Here is a 20,727-nt window from a genome sequence, read left to right on the forward strand (position 1 = left end):
CAGAGCCGGGATGCCCTGAAATAGAACCGGACACCTGAAAATCCGCTGGGAAACAAGGCAGGTGGTTAAACCTACCTGTGAATAAAAACTGCTGTTGTCCAAAAGCATCCTGCGCCGCTGAGAGGCTGCACTTAACTCCGGTACCCCGCACTTGGGGTTTTTGACCTCCTTGGTCCCTCGGTCCCCATCCCAAGTTGTCTTTGTGTCCTACAGCCCCAGGCAGGGCTCGGTGGATGGGTTTTGCACATTTCTTTGCACGTCTTTCTCCTCCTTTGCTGCTTTTCTACATCTCTTGCATAATAAACTGCCTGTGAGTTGGTGCATTGCATTGAGGGTAAATAATTTAAAATGTTTTCCATGCTGTTTGTGACAACTGAATTCCTGTTCAGTGAGCGATGAAGTACCCTGGAATCTGAGCTTGAAAGAGAAGGAACACTGCTAAATATCCACTGAAATGTTGCTGCTGGACAGGTGTATGCCATGATGAGGAGTGCATTTACACTTACATAGCCGCTGTGGATCTTAAGTAGGAAACTCAGACCATCAAACTGTTACTCATTGTGTTGCTGAAAATAAATAAATTGCGGCTTTTACAGCCTTAGCGATGCCAGATTTGTTACTGCCTCTTCAAAGCTAGTGCAAAGAATAACTAAGGTGGTTTGGCATCTCTTGAAAATGATGCTTTTTCTGTCCATAAAATGTACGAAAACATTTCTGTCCCCTGGAGAGCAGGGTCAGCAGCATTTGCTTAATTGAAACATAGGATTTACTCCACTGAAGGGAGATAAGCATATACAAGGAGATGGTATGTGTGTAGCCATTGGTGTTAATAATTAACAAAAACTCAATGTGTTTTTCATAAGTTCTCTTGATATTTCCCCTCAAATGAAGGGTCCATGCAGGGTGAAATGCAATCCTGTTAACACAGCTGACAAGGTGATAAGAGCCTTAATATACAGCATAGGAAATCCTGTTTCTTGCAGAAATCAGTGTCCAAATCCTACTGCCTTCATTGTAGCAGCAGGTCCAGCATCTTGAATACACACTCTCAGATGACCATGTCTGGTGTTAAGTGGATAAACACACTGTTGAATGATCCTGTCTAGTATTAAAATTTGTGTTATTTATGTTTTTCTTGAGCTAAAGTTATTTTGTTTGAAGGCAAGGGGAATGGAAACTGGAGGATGAGGTTATACCTCTGTTGCTGTAGGAGTCCGTGGTAGGGACGCCTTTCTTCTGTGCCCTACAAAGAGATGAATTGTGCTATTTAGGCAGCAAGTCTCCTGGTTTTCTCCTTCATTGTGGTGGAATGGAAACAATAATACGTTTTGATGCCTTTTGTATGGCTTGTGTTTAATATGCAGTTGATATGTTGGAATAAACTGAATTGTCATTGAGCCCCTCAAGCTGCAGCCTGGGTTCTGGGGAAGTGTAGAGGAGAGCAGAGCATCTGGGCCAGCTCTCCAGTAGGATGTGACAGGCCAAGGGTCTGACTCAAGCACTTCTTGAAAGAATTCCCCAAAAGCACTAGGACAGAGATTGAGTCCAACAAACACGGACACCAGCCTTGCCAAAAGCCTTCAGAGCCTCCCTGTTGGGCTGTGGCACTCACAGCCTTGCTCTTGTTTCTTGGCAGGAAGGTTTATTTGATGAAGGAGAAGATTGCTGGGGCAAGGCCCAGCATGGGGAGTAAACACTCTTAAATTGTGCCTAACTGTGCAGGACAAGTAGTGCCAGTCATGGTAAATTATGTGCAGAACTGCCATGGTTTATTAAGAGATGCAACACTAATCACAGGCCAGGCTGGCAGTTTTGTGCTGCTTGGCTGGTTCAGGTTGCCTGGAGGGGACCATGTGTAAAGGCCTCCTTGCAGAGCAGTGGCATGTAGGTAGAAGGATGGAGGAAAGGGTCTGTGTCATCTCAGAGCCTTCACACTGACTCTGGGCCTCAGAGGGTACCCAGAGGATATGGACCTCATGGATCAAAAGGTTTTGCAGCTGGAGCAAATCCATGCAGAGAGACACTGAATTAGAAGAGAAGTGGGTAGGACTGGAAGAGCACTGATGTGGCACAGGGGTAGCCAGGGAAGGAGAGACAGTGGTAGGATATAAATCCAGCAAACATGCCAACATCTGTAGGGCTGGGATTCTTGCTGGAAGAATCTTTCTGCAGTCATCCTTCCCTGAAGCCCTGGGGGCCGGTGAGATGAAGGGGAGGTTTGTTGGTGCATGCTGCTCCATGCCCCTTGCCAGCACTGTTTTAATGCTCACTCTTCTGCTCTGCTGCAGTGCTTCAGTCAGAGAAGGAGTTCCATGATGCAGCGAAGCGAAATGATACAGCCAGGATGGAGGAACTCATCAGGAGAGGAGTTGACATTAAAGCCAAAAACAATGTAAGTCCTGGGTTTTTCCACCTCCAAGCTGCAGGAAGTGCTGAGGGTGTGTTTCAGAACTGCAGCTCCTTAACACTACTCTTCTCATAAACTGCTTGATTTGTCAAAGCTTTAAAATACAACACCCAGTGCCAAATAGGGCCTGTAGCAACCAAGCAGTTTTCACAACACACTGAGACCCCCAGCACTGTCATCCTGGCCACACTGGAAAGCTGCAATTGCCAGATAGACATGATTGCCATGAAAGGCTCTGATTTTGCTGTCTCTATACAGTAAGACTGTGGGACAAACTCTGTTTCTGGTTTCTGGTGCAGGTCTTTCCTTGTTGACTAGTAGGTTCATGGAGATACAGGATTGCCCCCATCCCAAGTGTTTCAATCTGTCCATTTATTGTCAGCAATGTTCTTCATTCTGTGCTGTCATTACAGTCCAGAACTGCAGCTCCTGAGCAGAAGGTGACTGACACCTGTCTGCTGACGGGAGAGCAGAGACAGAGGGCTGTGTCTAAAGAAACTCTGCACAGTGCAAGAAATTCTGGCTCCATAGATGGCCAAGGATATTTTGGCCTTCAGAAGGGCTGGTGGATACCCACACTGTGCACACTCAGCCTTCCCTGCCCCTGTCTTTGCTTGCAGGCAGAGCGGAGTGCCCTGCACTGGGCTGCGGGAGCCGGGAGCGTGGATGCTGTGCGGCTGCTCCTGGATCACGACGCCCCTGTGGATGACGAGGACAGTGTACAGAGGCCACTCTCCCTTGCATGTGCTGCACATGTGTTCAGTGCTGGGGCAGTGCCGGGGACCGGGTGCTGGGCCAGCAGTTACACACTGCACCTTAGCCCTGGGTGGGTGGCACAGGGTGGCATGCTGCTCCTGCTGAGCAAGGGGCTGGAGCAAGCCTTGTTGGCACATGTGTTTGTGCTCTGTATTTCGGCCTTTTCCTTGCATGCACAGTGACTTGGAATAGGCTGGTAGAGTCTGTGAAGTTTTCCGTAGAGCATGGGGATGCTTGGCTTCTTCTGATTGTGTTGGTGGGGCTTGTAGGATGACAGTGACAGCCAAACAGTTTTCCCTATACAACCAGGCTAACACCTTTAAAAAGGTAGTAGCTACCAAGAAGCAGGTCTCTGCTCAGCTGCTGTGAATATCTGTGACAGGAATAATAATAATTGGAGAAAGTGCAACTAAAAAAATATACTAGTAAGAAACAAATAGATTTGGAAAACTTCATTAAGCTAAGAGGACAGCTTCCCTCCAGGGTGGGGATGGGGATGGTGATGGCTGCAGTTTAACTGTAAGTATCTTTCTTTTTTGCCCAGTTTGGAATGAATGCTCTTCTCCTGTCTGCCTGGTTTGGCCACCTCCGTGTCCTGCAGATCCTTGTCAATGCTGGGGCCAAGATTAACCGTGTCAATAGGGTGAGGGTCTCCCCGTGTGGATCCATCACTTGGCTCTAGACAGGGACAGAGAGAGGTTTACCTGTGAGCTCAGTCGTGTGTGACAGCATCTGCTCTGGGGATTGCCATCTGCACTCTGACTTATCCCTGAAGTAGGTGAAATAATTGGAGCTCTGGAGATGCACACGTCTTCCTCACCTCATGTTTGTGCAGTGCTGATGTGGAAGGTGTTACAGAAATTGGAAATGGTTTAGTGAATCAGCAGTCCTTGTATTCTAAAACAGACCTTGTCTGGGAAAAGGGGGATTAATATTTCAGTCGTAGCTTGCTGTCTGCAGCACAAGGAATTTTAGTCCTGAAGGTGCAGGGAGGATGAAATGGGCCTTTGCTAACAGGAGCAGTTTGTCAAAAGAGACTGACTGTCCCACAGTCTTGGACTTGTTGAATGAGCAGTCCTTTGTCTCCTTCCAGAATGGCAGGAACCTGCTTCACTGTGCAGCTCAGAGGGGACACATCCAGGTCATGGAGTTCATCATGGAGGACTTGGAGGACATGTGTGTGGATGAGACAGACAAGGTAGAAAGGCTTTTCATGGCTTTGTTTTATGAAGTCTGGTATTGCTGTGCTGAGCTTAGCAGGAATATTGCTCTTGGTCTTGGGAAGAGAATCAGAGTCAGATGCTACTTCCAGAAGTCTTCCTGCAGAGTGAGCTTAGGGATGATGGGGATTCTGGCTCTGGTCAAGCTTCTTGCAGCAGATGATCTGATCTTGTGCTTTCTGAGCCTTTTGGACTGTGTTTCTCTGTTTTCTTCCAAAGATGGACAGGACAGCATTTCACCTGGCCGCAGAGCATGGGCAGCTGAAGGTGGTGGAGTTCCTCATTCGACTGGGTTGTTCTCACAGTGCCAAAGACAAGGTATGGGCACAAAACCACATGCAAGGGAGGTGAAGTCTAAGGATTAGGGGATGTGAAAACCAGGGAACAGAATCCCAGATAAGGCTCAGGCAGGCAAGTTGTCCATAGTTGTTACTATGGCTGTGGTATGTCAGGGCTTTTCTTCCCTATCCACTTCAAGCCATTTTCTTGCTTAGTTCATGATTTCTCTCCACGACTTTTCAGGCAGGATACCCAGCATGCCTGGTGGACCATGCTCCAGTTTAAGGTAGGAGGGGTTCTTCCCTTGCTGCTACACCTGTAGGAAGATTGCTTCATATTTGTGCTACTGGTTACAACCTCCTTTTCAGCCACACTGGATATAGTCTGTGCAAGGTTGTGGTATATGAACACTCAGTCCTGTGAGACATATGTTTATAAAGTAATGTTTACTTTCAGGAAGAAAATACAGCATTGCATTTAGCTGCTAAAAATGGACACCTCTCTGTGCTGGAGAAGATTATAGATGTCGGAGTGGACCTTGATGAAAAAAACTCAGTAAGTACACTTAAATTAAATCAAAACCACATCAGTTTTGCCCTTTTCCCCCTAGAAATACTCTCCTGCCACAGTCATCAGGCTGAAAAGCCAGTAATGACAGGAGAGGTCTAGAAAATAGCTGATTTTATCTAAAGCCTGTGTGGGTAAAGGCAGGTCACACTTGCAGAGCATCAGTGAAAGGCGACATCCGTCTTGGACCAATTTCCGGCTTTAAAGTGTTGCCTTCTCTTCCTGCTGTATCTGCACACCTACCTTATCACTCCATTTAATCTCCCTTTCTCTCCCTGACCCTTGTACATTCAAGTGCCTAAATGGTTATTGAGTGTGTTTTAAACTAAACTTCACCATGCTTTGAAGTATTGACTTAGTCACTGAACATATGGACCTTCTGTTTGAGATCTCTCTTTTGACAGATCTGCTCTGGAAAATTATGTGGCTGGAACACAGTTAATGACTTAGATAGCAAATATTGGCTTAGTATCGCTGTTATTTATTCCAGGGCACACTCCCAATTAAGTTTATCAGCATTTTTTTTAGTCTTATTTGGTTACTGTCTTTGAAAAGTGTATTTGATTGTGATTAGGATCTGAAGGAAAGGGGGAGCCACCTTCTGTGGTAACTGGCAGCATTTGTCTACCCCCACATGAGCTGCCCTTTCTGCAAAGAGCAATAATAAAACCAGATGAAATCACTTAGGAATTCTGCTTGCTTGCTTCTGTTTTCTTGTAATGAAATGAGCTGCAACCCTTGGAAGGGAAAACCAGTGATAGAGGGTCACAGGTTTCAAGTTCTATTTCTGGGCTATTCCAGGAAAATGGTTTGTCTTTGCTGTCTGTGTAAAATCCTTTTTGGTTTATTGACGGGCTGGAGGGGAGGAAAGATGATGAACACAATGTCTGTCTTGTGGCCCACAGCCAGTGACATTCAGGACAGAGAAGTACTCTGGTATGTCCAGGGCAGATAATTTTGTCCTCTGTTTTTGTAACAATCAACTGGAGATCCCTGGCCCTCAGAACTGGTACTGTAACATGTCATGGATTCAGAAGCTGGGGTGCAGTCTGTGACTCGTTCTGCTGCTCTGTCTTGGCCTTGTCTACAGAAATGCTGCTTGTGTCCTTTCTTGCCTTGTGCAGGAAGGACTCACGGCTCTGCACCTGGCTGCTGAGGGGGGACACAGCCACTGTGTGAAGCTGCTCGTGGAAGTGGGTGCTGATGTCAATGCCCAAACCCAGGTTAGCTCCATGGATGTGATTCCATTCCCAAACCCTACTTTGTGGATTTATCCCCACACCTGTGGCTTCCCAGGTCACCCACAGAGAGAGAGGTCATGTGGAGCCCTGCATTGAGGAATAGCACAGGGAGTTTAGATGAAGGTAAACGTGGTTGTGTACAAAGAGGCAGGTGAAGCTCCCTGGGACTAGTTTGGCTGGAGACAATCTCCATGGATTTGTCAGTGCTGGGCCATGGGATTCTTGCAGGAGGGAGCAGGGAGCTCTTTGTGGGTAGTCTGTAACAACTGCAGCCTCTGGAAAGAATCCCTGAGTAACACTCCTCTCTTCTGACTTGTCTCTCAGAAAAAGATGAACTGCCTTCATTATGCAGCACTGCATGGCTATGAGGAGATAGCCAGGATCCTCATGGATGCAGGAATCCACACGGATGCTCTCAATCATGTGAGTCCCTCTCAATGCTCTTACCACTAACAAAAAGGGTAAAGTCAGTTTGTGGAGCTGCTCAAGAGCACAAAGCAGCTCTGGAAGGACCAGTGCTGCAGCATCCCCGTCAGTGCCCAGTGCAAACTGGCAGCTGTGATAGAACAGGACATGCTGGGCACAGCATGGTGCTTTCAGTGCTATGAGCTAAGCTCTCCCTAAGTGCAGGATCTTCTTTCCACAGCAAAATGCATCAGCAATGCACATTGCAGTCCTGCAGAACTTCCCAGCCATGGTGAAGCTCTTCATCAGTGCAGAGTGTGACCTTGACATTCCAGATAATGTAAGACTGCAGCTCCTGTTCTTTGTGTTTGAAATGTGAACCAGTTTCATGGGGGATTTTATCACCCTGGGGACAGGATTAAAGAGGAGTGCTTTAAAATGTGGAGAACCTGGAAGTGCAGCTTAGGAAATGTGAAACCTGTGAAATGATTATAATTGTTGCAGTGAGGTAATCACTTGATGGTGTTCAACATGAGGGCTGTGCTGTGTCCCCTGCAACATTGTGTTGCAACAAGGCTCTCTCATCCTTGCTGGAAGCAGGTAGGAGAAATTTCAAGATGGAATATATTCTGCGAAATGTTTAGAGGGCTGAGAATAGGAGGCAAGCCTGGAGGTAGCTGATTGTCTCACCAAACTGTAATTTTCTGAATGAGGGGCTTTGTGTAGCTTGTTTTGGTTAATCTTCATACTTGTAGCGATGTTCTCTACTGATGATACCATAAAATTGACACATTTTATGTTCAGTTTTAGTGGTTTCCATTAAACAGTCCCAAGGCTCCTCCTGGTAGTGTTCTGTCCTTCCAGCCTCACACTTGTCCTTCTCTGAAGTGTAGTCCTTTCTCCCTCCTTCTGCAGAGGCAGCAGACCTCACTCCACATCGCTGCAGAGCACGGCAGGCAGGACATTGCTGAGATGATTCTCATTGCAGGAGTTAATCTGAAGCTGACAGACAAGGTAAAGGTCTCCATGGGTGAAACAGGTTCTGTGGGAGTATGGAGGGAAAATATACATAGATGGTCTTTGCTAATGTTTTTCACAATTTTCAAGGAAGGCCGGTAATATTAAAATTTGGATATTTCCAGGGATAAGTCCTTAAAACACAGCTGAGTAGGTTATTTTGATGTATTTTCCAGGAAATAAGTGACTGGTTCTTAGACAGGTAGAAAATAGATAACACAAAGAACAATGCTTTCTTTCTCAAAGTTTTTCTAGTTCCTTCTACTTGTACTATCATGAATAGTAATATCAAAGATTTCCTCAAATAAAGGTAAGTAATATACCTGAAAAATTACAGCACACATATTCTAATGGGTTGAAAGGATCTGTTTGGTATAGATCTGGCACAGTTCTGGGACTTTTGGCATCTAATAAAATCAACAGAATGAATTTCAAGAGCCCTGAAAATGTAGTATGTGCCCAAAAATGCTGGAGGCCCTTGGGCGGGGATTAAAATAGGGTTTGCCATTTGCAGTGGGTAAGAGCAAGTGCAGACCTGAAGGCACCTGGCTGAACTGGCCTTCAGCTGTGGTGAATGTTTGTCACCTTTCAGCACTCTATGGAACTGCAGTGACACTCAGCACAGGGGACACATTCACACTTTCCTGTATGAAATTGGGTTTCTGCTCACATCTGAGGCCAGAACTGTTCTTCCTGTTATGCCTGGTGCCTGGGCTGGCTCGCTTTCCTTCATGCAACTTTCAAACCTCGTTCTTTCCTGCCTTCTGATTTTAGATAGAAATACAAATCTCCCCCTGCCCAATCCAAAATCATATTCATGAAAGGAACATAGCCACATTTTCATAGTCTCATCAGCTTGTGCTTCTCCTAAGAGACCATTTTTAATCATGTGTATCTGGAGCCTGTAAAGTTAATGAGGTTGTATAAATCATTTTGGTTTCATGTGTCAGCAAACCTGCTGTGCAAAAGGCTGTAAAATACCTTGGACTGCAGAGCTGAGCTGGTTCTCTGATGGTTGCTCTCATGTTGGTGGGTTGCAGCTTTTCCAGTTGGTGGGTGAAGCTTTTCCAGTGGCTCCTGCAAAATAGGCAGATCGCTTGTAGCACCAGAGGAGATGCTGCAGAGCCTGCAAAACCACTCCTCATTCCCCAAATGCAGGAGCTTGACAAGCTCACCTCTGAAGTTCACAGGTGGAGAACAGGTCCTGGTGGGTGCATCACTCAGTAGTCCATGTGCCAGCTGCTGCAGATACTGGGTGGCTGTGGAGATTGTACCTCCTAAGGTCCAAAGTCTTTTCCAGCTCATTTTTCCTTTCTAATTTCAGCAAGGGAAAACATCTCTGGATGTTGCTGCCCGAGGCAATCACATCATCTTGGTGGACATGATTATCAAAGCGGATCGATTTTACAAATGGGAGAAGGTGAGCAGTTTACACAACAGCCCCTGTGCTTTCTCCTCTCCATTGACACTCCACATACCAGCTGTCAAAGAATAAGAAATACAGGACATCCCGTGACAGCCTGACCTCTATTTTCATCCCCTTACTTAAGAAAAACAGAAGTCCTCACCATGCCAACAGCATCTACTTAAGGTTTTCCTTATTTAAAATGGCCTCTGCTGTTAGAAATCCCAGGTGGCACTGCTGGGAATAGGGGTTTCCAAAAATTATTTAACAGCTGCTCCCAAAGGGATAGAATTAGTTCCTTTTCCCAGAAGGAGAAATTGAAGGACTTGAGTGAAAAAATGCTTGGCCTCAGGTCACCAAAATAGGATTTTGAGAGTTTTTCAGCAGTGGAAGGAGACAGCTCTTGTTGGAGTCATACAACCAACTTCTCCCTCAAAGTGCAGCCTCTCAGCCCCAGTCTCCCCTCTGAAACCCTGCCTGCCCCAAGCCTGTGCCCAAACCAAGCTGAGCAGAGTGAGCTGAAAGCACAGCTGAATGTCACATCCCTTGCATGTTCTTCAGAGTTTGGTTGTCCTTCCATAGCAGTTCTCCAGAGGGGGAAGCAAAGGAAGGGAAGGAGAGCATGTGCCTGTGGCTCAGGTGCAGCTTCAGTGTCATGCTCAGTGGATCAGGCCCTTGCATTGGCTTCCATGCAGCCCTAGAGAATGTCATGCAGCCTCTGCAGCCTGGGTGTGAGCACAGCTGATGTTGCAGGGAAGCAGATTTAATTAAATGATTCTGCCCCAAACCCCAGATGAAAGGGAATGTAGAAATGCAAATCGTGATCCGCATGGGCTTCCACAGCGAAGTGGCCATTAAAGGCATTTTAACCCTGATGAGCACAGAGTAAAATGAGACTAAAGGGTATTAAAAAATGAGCTGTGCCACAAAGAATTTGCAGGGACCACAGAGCTGAGCATGTGGGAGGCTGCAGAACCACAGGCACTGCTGCAGCACCCCTCTTCTGGCTCTGCAGGACAACCTGAACAGCGACTCCAGTTCATGGGTGGCAAAGCACTTGACCTTTAAGCAGGATCACAGGCTGGAAACACAGCACATCCGCTCAGTCATGTGGAGATTAGCCACTAAGTACCTCAAACCCGGGGAATGGAAGAAGCTGGCACATTACTGGAAATTCACGGATGACCACATTAGGGCCATTGAGCAACAATGGACAGGTATACAAAAGCTTCCCAGGTATTTTCCTTTCTTTCCTTGGACTTTGTTTCTGGGAGATAAAGCTGCAGTAAGAGCAAAGCATGAAGAAAACCATTTGGTTTGTTTGAAGCAACCAAAAGATTAGGTTAAAAATTCTGGTTTTACTGAATGTGGAATTACCTACACACTGTAATTTGTCTAGGAATAAGGCATGCAAGCAGGGGAGTTAGTGGATCTTTGCTCACTCCTTAGGAGACATTTGGCAGGCCTGTGAGTTCTTGCTACAATTGTTCTACAGAACAGAAGAAACTTGCTGGTTTTACTTTTTTGAGTAGCAAGAAGGCAGTGAAGTGAATTCTTTAGAATTTAAGGAATACATTAGCAGAAGCAGGGTCTGAGGGTCAGAAACAGATCACTGCTAGTTCTGACTGTTTCAAGAACTCTGTAGTATGGATGATGTGAGCAAGAGGCCAAGCTGTGCTCTGAAGGCAGAAACTGTATTGCCATGAAAGGCTCAGCCATAGCCACTCCATTAAGTTCCACATAAATCCAGCAATCCCATCACAAGCAGGAATTAAAACCATGCTTTACAGCCTCCTAGTAAAATCCAGAGAGGAGGGAGGGGTGTGCAAACCCACCGGGGCAGAAATCTGCTCTGGTCAGGGCCGTGCACTCTGAGTGTGGGATTTCATCTGCGGTTTGATCCAGGCACTAAAAGCTACAGGGAACACGGGCACAGAATGTTGCTGATCTGGCTCCATGGTGTGATCACTGCAGGAGAAAATCCAATCAAGGGACTGTATGAAGGCCTGGTGGGGATTGGGAGAAGAGATTTAGCAGGTAATACTTTTGTCTTCCTTCAAATAATGCACACTGAGCATTATTTGAATTAATTTACCCAAATTCTGTGCTTAGACAAATACACAAAGGAAAACTTCAGTGAAGCAAGCTCACATGAGCTGAAAGCACCTGCTCTGCCCCCTTGCTTCCACTACATGTAATCTCTTTCTCTTAGGTTTGATAAATGAACAGATCCTGACATGGCTTTATTGTTCTGTGCAGCAGATCATTCTCTCTTACAGAAAGTATCAGGAAAAAAGCAAATGCAGACTCCACCTCTCCACGGAAATGCACAGCAATGTAACACCAGGAGCAAACGCAGCTGGTCTCAGGATGAGAGAAAGAAACACCTCTCTGCTGCTGAGAGAAGGCAGATGCAAGCTAAGGGCTTCTTGTCACAAACTGCTGGCACTGCTGCACCCTTCTGGACAGGAAATGACAAGGGTAAAACAAATGCTCATGGTCAAAAACACCCCAAACAGAAGGGAGATTTTTATCAGCAATTTCAAACGGTCTGGGCACTGTAATGAGTTACTTGTTATACTGCATCAGGAAATATTACAGTTCTACTGTAACTTGTCTACAGCACAGTTTTGTATATAAATTTTCAGTTGTTAAGTTTTTAAGTTAATGGGGGCAAAGGCTTTGTTCTCAGGAATGTTCTTTATTTACCTTTTTTGTGGGGGTGTCTCATGTCTTAGGCATGCCCACACATTCCCACCATAAGAGGAGAACTTAAGCAAAATCAAAGCCACTCTTTGGTCCTTTTAGAACCTGAGGGGTTGTGATTTTTAATGCTTTGACTTTTCACAAAAAGTTTGAGAAGAATATTAACATATGCTGTTTATAAATGTACATTAACATGTATATTTATAAATCAAATAGGTGACTCTGACCTTTCAAAACATCTTTTCATTTGTCATGTAATCCTTCATATTTATTTTTTACAGCATCTCAAGCAGAAAAAAATGTCTGTATTTCAATAAATCTAGATTTTACCCTTTAAAGTTGCAAGTCATATCTTGTCATCTTTATTAAAAAAACACTACAGCATTTTTTCTTAGAGCTAAACCAGTACAACCTTATAGTTAAAGCTTGAGAGGAATTCAAGCTGCTGGTGGTGGTTTTCTTCATTTCCAGAGGTGGTTGTAGAGGCAAACCAGGACTGCAGAGAGCTCAGCTGCTGTTTTCTTGGAGTCAAAACAAGAGACACTTGCTGAAAGTGAAGTTTTATTGAAAACCATTTTTATGCAGCAAGAAAGTTAAAAATTCAAATGTTTTATTTCAAATAGAAACAAATTAACAACACAATGTACGGAGCACATAAGTGATGGCAATATTGACACTAACATCTTTTAAATCAAATATTCAACAAAAATATAGGTCAGCTTATAAGTACACAATCTGCATGTGGTAATATATACAGCCAAGTGAAAAATATAAAAAGAAATACCGTTCTGCTTAAGAACATGATACAGTGAAGACTTTGGTAGAAAAAATGTCTTTTATTATTAAAAGTGTAGTCTTCTAAGATGCCTCCTTGAATCCAAAGACTAAAAATGAAACAGATCTATCCCATTACACTGCTGGAGGTTGCTGTCCATGGGTAGCTCACCGACTGTTGATCCTGTTGGAATCACACAGTGATAATCGGCTAACACAAGGGAAAGGCAGAGTGGGAACAGCTGATTGTACACAGGAAGACCACCAAAGCAATGCCTCTGTTCCACTGGCACTCCCAAGCCTACTGCTCCTCGTGCTCGTTGCTGCTGTGAAGGCTGATCTTCTGGACTTCCAGCTCTTCTGCACTGACCATGGAGGGATCAATGGCTGCGTACCGGGTGCCGTGGAACTGCAGCAAATGGATCTGTTGGGCACAGGAAACAACATAGAGACAGGTGTAGGAGCACGGTGTTTTGGTAAAAGAGAAACATTCCTTCTGAGTAACTTTTGTGAGGGTGAAACCACAGCTCTGGAGTACAGGAGTTCAGAGACAGAAAACTACCAAAGCTGGCCCAGCACAGACACAGCTGCTCCCAGCCCTGCCCTTTGGTACCAGCAGCACAGAGCACACAGGGAAGTTAAGTAACAAAAGAAGCTCAGCAGAAGTTTCCTTCTGCTGTTGTGGCTAAACACATTCATAGATGGAATTCAGGAACTCACTTGAATGTACAAGTTGACCTCAGCACTCCTGCAGAGGTAGGGGAAGTTGCCTCCTGTTTTGAGGTGAGCTCTTCTGGCATTAGGATAAAGCTTATACATTTCTTCTTTTGCTTCCGTTGAAAGCGCGCTTTGGTCGAACACCTGTGCAACAAGTCCCAGCAGTGAGTTATGAACCTCAGATTTTGTTGTTACATCAGATTAGCTGCATGCTGCTCCTAGAGGAGACCCTTAGCTTCTTTGTGGAATGGTGTTAATGAAACAAAACAAGGAAACCTGGGCACTGACAGCTAGCAAGCCAATACTGTAATACTGAAACATATGGCACAGAATATCTAATTCATAACGCAGCACAGAAAAGTCACAGCGTTGCCCAGTCAGCAGAAGGCTTCCCTAAATAGGAAGTTACATGCTGCAAATGCTTGCTAAGTTGCTGACTGAATAGTGTGGCTCCACCTGCCAAGGAGAGGAAATATTGTTTAATTAAAAACTGAGATTCACTTACATCCATAATGGTTACAGGGATGTCTCGGATTTTGTGAGGTTCTACGTAGGAGTTCTGGCAGTTGAGGGTGAGTCTTGAGGCCAGCTCGCTCTGGCCCAGGCTCTCCAGCTTGCAGTAGAGAGAAACACTGATTAACAACATATTTCACTGCAGGAAGTGAATGCAATATTAATAATACAGCCAAAGAGAAGATAGTTTTAAAGGGATGAAGGTTGTAATTCCAATTTAGTATTACTCTGCAGGAGACAAATGCCTAAACCACATTCCATGAGTTGTTCCTGTCCCCAGAGCATGGCCTACAGATCTATTCCAGCATTTTCTCCTTTTCCACCTCAGTTCCTTAACTCCTCTTGATTGACACAAATAAACAGAACTAAGGTAGAGGGTCAGTGAATCAGTTAAACTGCTGGGGCTGTGACAGTCAACACTGCTACAGATCCACTTCCACTCCTTCCTCCTGGGTCATGAATGAAGAAAGCAGCAGAAATATCTCCAACCTCCCTCTCAGTAACTACAGAGTGACACCACAGCCACCAGAGCACACCTACCCTGTCCACCATGAAATCAATCCCATCGGCCATCTCAGGATCTAGAGGACCAGATGCAAAATTCCCAAGGACAATTTTTTTCAGCATAAAAGCAGGCATCAGCCAAAAGCTAAAACAGAAATAAGATGGAACAATATCTTCAAACACCAAGGACTTAACATCAAGATGCTGTATTGGAAGTGCTTTCTTTCCTTGCACAGACTTTGTGTTTTAACTTCAAATTAAATCCTTGAAGAAACTTCTAGTTATGTGGCAAAAGTATACTTTAAACACGGTGAACAACACTCTTCTTGCTCTAAATGGTTTTGTTAGACAACAGGCAGAGTTCTGAAATCTGGCCACACATCCACAAAGGATCACAGAACAATTTGTCTAATTCCACACACTCAATTGTTAACATTTCCATTCTCCTTGTGGTGTGCTTTTAAAAGTCACAAGTATTCCATCCCACACCTCCCTCCCCAGGCTGGAATCAGGTTAGACACATATCCAACTAATCAATGTGACATTTCACTGCAAAAAAATTAATGCCATGAGTCTGCTTGCTTGTCTGTCTGCTTTACCTGTTTGCTGTCCATGTCTGATTGAAAATAGAAGTGTCACTAAAGGCATTACACAAGATCAGAGATTGGACTCTGGGAGATTTGTGTGTGTATTCAGCAAACTTCTGAGCCAGAAAGCCTCCCAGAGAAGCACCAAAAAGGTGAACCTAATGCAAGGGAAAAAAAAAAAACCAAACAGATGACAAAATGTGACCTCTGAGCAGAGTGTTTAATTACAAAAATAGGTCGTTCAAGTTTACCTTGTCCTTATAACCCATTTTTTGAAAGAATCACTGTTCCATACATCTGGTTTTATGTGCAATATAAATGTGATAAATACTAACAAAAGGAAATGTTTCCCAAAGACTCAGAGTGCTAATTTCTTTGTGTTCATGAAGCTGAAGCTTAAGAAAAAACCCAAACATTTCACTTTGTTCTCTATAGCTATTCCAGCCCAACAGACTCAACTGTGGTGTTCTGTACTATATGAGTTAGGAAGGAAAACTTCCACAGCATCTCACAAAAAATGAAGTTAACCCATACGATGTAATAGGCCTGGAACAGAGTTGAATTTAGGCCAAGTATTACAATTTCCAAGGGCATTCACCTTCAAAAATAAACTAGTTTCAAATGTGAAATTGCAACACAGCCTCTTTATTTATAGGCTGTATTTTTGTATCCCATTTTTTGCTGGCTCTTAAATGAGACTGTTTCAAACATCAGGTTTTTATTGCAACAATTTGTCCACTGCCTTGTCTCAGAGCACTCACTTTATCCAGCTGAAGGTGGTCTAAGAGTTTCCTGAATCCATCACAGAACTCAAGGTGATCCCAGTACACTGGATACTGCAACTAAAATAGCACAAGTTAGAAAAAACTGAGATCAATCTGCTGATAAGTTGTACCAGTTGTCACATCAAAGGTTTCAAGACAGTGCTGTGCCTCTCCCATGTTATGAAGTTCCTCTTCAAGGTCCCCAGAGCCTGAGGGTGCCAACACCTCCCCCTCAGTTACACAAAAACACACAAAGTGCCCCAGAGCAGAGTTTGCTGGGGAAAGTGCAGCATTGCCTCACTCTGGGATCAGAGGCAGAGGAGGCTGGAATGGTTCTTCAGTGATTCTGTAGCATGTACCAGATACTGAAGTCATTAACTGCTGCAAAAGACAGTGGTAATCCTGAGCCAGGCTGTTTAATATATTGTACAAATCAACGTTTCAGCTCAGGAGCTGAGAAGCCCCAGAAGAGCAAGCTGGTAGGATTTAAGGAGTGAATCTGCAGCTATTATATAGTCTAAGAACCATGTTATCCACATTCCCAAAGGAAAACATGGAAACCCTGAACTAACTCATGTGTTTGCCTCAGGGCTAACAAAAATGCAGCTGGAGGCAAAAAATACTTGTGTCCAGGACACACAAGGAGAAAAGTAGGCTGAGAAGTCAACAAGGTTTTGGTAAATGCTGCTGTGGACATACAGCAGATTCCAGCCTGGATCCATATGCTAGCTACTCTGTAGTGCAACTTAGCACAAAGTTTTTTTGTGGATTCCCTAAGTCAAAACTAAGAAGTTCATTATCCAACCTCTAATCAGAGCAACAAGCACAAGTACAGCACCTTTGACACAGGACTGAGAATACTCACAGCAATAACTCTGTAGCCCCATCCAGTCAGTGCCAGAATTTGCTGGAAAAACACATCTGCAGTCCCACTCACAGGAGGGAGAAATATGAGAGGGCAGCGAATGCTCCTTGGCCCTGCATCATACAGTGACCAGACTTTGCTGTCATCATCATCCACTATAATCTGGAAAGAGAGGCACAGAGGGGAGGAGAAACACAAGACAAGTGAGGTTCTTCAGCCAGCTTCCAGGGTGGCTTCTAGAAATTTCCAACTTCTAGTAAAGGCTATAATACTCAAGACCTTCTTTTACTCCTCTTTACAATAGCTTTCAGGCTGTTTTCTAACTGGAATGACAATGTGGATACAGCTGGAACAGAACTGTGGCCACACACCATCAGACAGAATCTTTTGTGCATTGTGACATAAGCTGGATAATGAACTGCACCTCAGGAAAGGAGCCACCATGCTCAGGAGAGACCCAGGAGGTCAGTTCAGGGTACCAAGAGCAGCAGCTGGAGGCTGCAAGAGCCAGCACTACCCCAGGGACAGCTTTTTAAACAACTATTGATATTTGCATCTACAGACAGAAGATGTTACAGGTCTGGAACCACGCAGGCCTGTGGAATTAAGCAGCTAGCACCACAAATTATTGATCTGAAACACTTAGAGCTGCCTGCCAGAAACAGAGACACACACAACTCCCAGGGCAGCACTGCAGGGCTGACCTGGAAGGGAAAATGCTTCCATCACCTGGCAGCATCTCAGGAGCTTCTGGATTGCCCAGGAGATTACCCACACACGAGGTGCCATCCTTAATGAGCAGCTCCTCATACAGTACCACAAGTCCCAGCAAAATTAGTGCCTTCAGAAGTGTTAAGAACTGGGTCTTCTTTTCTAGCAGCACCAAAGCCTGACTTTTTTTGACAAGGCCTGTTCTACTAGAAACTGCTTTCTATACTCCAGATGTTCTTTCAACTCCACAACCCAGCAGAAGCTGCATCTTGTACCAGATCAACAAGCACAAACCTCTGGGGAAAGCCTGAGTTAAGCAGCTAGAATGCATCTCCTCTATATCAAGATTTTATAGCTTTTTGAACAGTAATATGCAAGCACAATTTGTTTTTCCAACCCAGCAGTTAAGTTTCTCAGCAATCAGAGGAGAACAGTGTATCACAAATCAGATTTGCTTGACTAACAAATCTGCTCCTAATAAAGCCAGTATTTCAGGCTCCGGGAGCATGTGAGGAGTCACATGGTAACGTTGTTTCCTAAAGTCTTTATAAAAAAAGATTGCATGCCAGAGCCTCCAGATCACTGAAACTATTTAAACATGAACCTTTTACAAAAGCCCTCCCAATCCCCACCACAACAACTCCTTGCACACAGCCCCTGGGCTCCAGGCCTTGCTGTTCTCAGCTGTAATTCCATCAGCAATGCTGGATCCATTCAGGGTGCCTGCTACCAAGTTTACCTTTAGGAGTGTTTCCAAAGGCACACCATAGTCTTTGAAAAAACAATACCAAAGCTAGCTCATGTCAAGAGAGCTGAGGCAGACAGACAACATTTCCTTCCTTGAGCCCAGACAGTGAATCAATGGTTTAAGCACTTGTTCTGGTTGATTTCCAGCCACATGCTGGACAGTTTAACTCCAGCTCCTGAGCTGTGTAGGCAGCAGTGTGGTTAACTCCTGACTTGGGAGGTCACCAACCTTTTTCTTGTTCTGGTTGATCAACCAAGATCAGCTACAGTTCACACAGAAGGTAAAACCTGCACTGCCTCAAAACAAAGAGCACAACTTTTTAGCAGGGCCAGGGTGTCCCTTGATGAAAACTTTTAGGAAGGACTCCAATAAGAGTAAGTGGTGTATGCAAATAGAGGCACACAGGCAAACCAGGAGATTTGGTTAAAAAAATGTTATTTTCTCTGCTGTACTTCCTATATCTGACCAGGGCAGGAAGAAGGATGGAGCTGTGCATTTCCTGCGCCTGTAAGGAGAAACATCTCAGCACATTCTCAAACAAACTGCTCAGCTCTGGCTCTGCTTCCTTAGGTTGATCTGACAGGTTACCAAGGCTGGTCATTCTCTCCTCTGTAGTGCACATTCTTTGCACTTCTGGGGGGATAATGCAGGCAAATGTATTCCCAAAGACTGCTTCAGAGACTAATTACATTTTCAAATTGAGCTTTTTTTAAATTCTTTCTCCAATAACCAGGACTAGTTTGTTTATTTCTTCATACCCCACATTCAGCCCTGTGGCATCATTTGCCTCTTGAGGAGACAGCAGCACTCAGGAGGGTAAGGCATTCCCGAGGCTGAAGGTCAGCAGGTCACCATCAGCTTCAGCTTACACACATCCCCACTTATGAAACCCTGAGCACTGGCAGCAGCTGAAGGCAGTGGCTGCTGGCACTGAGCTGCAGCAGAACCACGTTTCCTTGGAACCAAAACCTCCAGCTCCTTCCATTCACCACCTTGCATCCCACCAAGCAGAGCCTCAGAGCACCCACACATCTTTCTGCTGGCCCTGGCTTTGGTGAGCCAGTGAGGCACTGCCTGAAGGCAACCACAGAGCACGTGGGGTCAGCAGCAATGCACCTTTCTCATCTGCAGGACACAAACTGGCAAAAATTAATGAGAATCCTGCAGCCCTTCCCTGCAGGGGTACACAGTGCTTTAGTGGATCAGCAGTTACACACTGCACTGCATGCCCTCTGCCACTCAGCACTCAGAGAGCAGAAGTTGGAGCCCTGCACACCTCAGACATTCTCCTGGGGCTCAGCGAAAGGCAGTGGGGAAATCCAAGCACGAGGAGAAAGTGGTTGGGCAGTGTGACTAAGCAGAAGAAACTGGGTTTTTCCCCCGTGGTTAAGGACATTCCCACTCTCAGGAGCCTGCCTGGCTGCTGGGAAGGTGCCTTTGGACATGGCTCTGGCCTGAGGACAATGGGCAGGAACAGTGGGGGTGGCTCTGGCAGCTCAGTCAGGTCACACAGGTGATGCCCAGCACACAGCACTCCCTTGGAGCCCCCTCCTCAGCAGGGCTGGCACTGGGATGGCAGGTACTCCTGCCATGGCTCACAGCTGAGAGTCTGCTCCCCAGCACAGGCAGAAGTGACCTCCAAGAAGCATGTGAAGATGAAGGGTGTGCTTTCATGCACTCACATGACATGTGGGACAACAGTTCAGGAGATAAAGCAGCTCAGTAGCACAGCCACAACTGCTCTGCATTAGCCACACTGAGTCTCTCCCCCTAAAAACCAAGAGGAGATATTTCACCCACAAGATGTACATACCTTTTTAAGAGGAACTGTGCTTCTGAACCAGTTATAGTCAGGAGAGACTTTAATCTCTCCCATGATGTTTAGAAAAACCTCAGTTTGGGTCAGCCTGAAAAAGAGAGAGGATGAGAAATCAATAGCACAGTTTCACCGTGGGCAGCTCTCGAAAGCTGTGCTATGCAAATAAAGCAGTGCAGGCTGATTTGCTCTTATCAGTTGATGGCACTACCTCTGACTCACACCAAGTTCACTTTTGCTCGGTTTTCATCAAAGCATGCAATTATTCTCCCAAGAGGCAGTCACCTGACTGCCTTACTGCACCAACCTAATTATGAAATGATGATGCTTCTGTAGCAGCATTCCCGCGTGACAGCTGCAGAGAAAGTCAATTGTGTTGCAGGCTGTAAGTGCCTTCAAAACCTAAAGCATCTTCTTGGTTTCTTTTAAATTGATAAGGCACTCCAAGTTTATAGCTAATAAATATTCATCCAATTCACTCAGGAATTCACACCACAGACATTATTTTATGAACCTACTCAGTATTCAGGTCACATTTTTCCATCTGAGTATAACTGACCCAAACGAGTCCCAAAGCACATCAGGAACATCACCTGATCCAAGGCTTAATTTACAGAAAATCCTTGAAATTTTAATTCTATCCACACAGAAGCAGGCTCTTGTCAGGAGTTACCAATGAAGAAATCCTTGAAGCACACCAATTAATACAGCACAAATTGATTCTG

At 45.1% G+C, this 20,727-nt stretch overlaps 2 protein-coding genes across 2 annotated transcripts; one reads left to right on the top strand and one right to left on the bottom strand.

Annotated features, from left to right (window-relative positions):
* The first annotated feature begins 1,851 nt into the window (after window positions 1-1,851).
* On the top strand, window positions 1,852-12,341 carry ANKDD1A (ankyrin repeat and death domain containing 1A). The gene is made up of 15 exons (XM_031059653.1): window positions 1,852-1,855; window positions 2,289-2,392; window positions 3,028-3,126; window positions 3,708-3,806; window positions 4,257-4,361; window positions 4,603-4,701; window positions 5,119-5,217; window positions 6,354-6,452; window positions 6,795-6,893; window positions 7,117-7,215; window positions 7,791-7,889; window positions 9,217-9,312; window positions 10,313-10,514; window positions 11,272-11,334; window positions 11,577-12,341. Exons 1-15 carry the CDS (start codon window positions 1,852-1,854, stop codon window positions 11,636-11,638), a joined length of 1,428 nt encoding a protein of 475 aa, XP_030915513.1. The 3' UTR covers window positions 11,639-12,341.
* A 206-nt stretch (window positions 12,342-12,547) lies between these two features.
* Window positions 12,548-20,090, bottom strand: SPG21 (SPG21 abhydrolase domain containing, maspardin). Its single transcript, XM_005424233.2, has 8 exons — window positions 20,000-20,090; window positions 16,728-16,889; window positions 15,860-15,940; window positions 15,111-15,256; window positions 14,548-14,656; window positions 14,000-14,107; window positions 13,498-13,638; window positions 12,548-13,201 (listed from the first exon to the last, which is right to left on the bottom strand). The coding sequence occupies exons 1-8, from the start codon at window positions 20,060-20,062 to the stop codon at window positions 13,079-13,081; spliced, it is 933 nt and encodes a 310-aa protein (XP_005424290.1). The 5' UTR covers window positions 20,063-20,090; the 3' UTR covers window positions 12,548-13,078.
* Window positions 20,091-20,727: the final 637 nt, after the last annotated feature.

The sequence above is a fragment of the Geospiza fortis genome, unplaced genomic scaffold (assembly GCF_000277835.1).
Source record: "Geospiza fortis unplaced genomic scaffold, GeoFor_1.0 scaffold2, whole genome shotgun sequence".
Classification (NCBI taxonomy): domain Eukaryota; kingdom Metazoa; phylum Chordata; class Aves; order Passeriformes; family Thraupidae; genus Geospiza; species Geospiza fortis.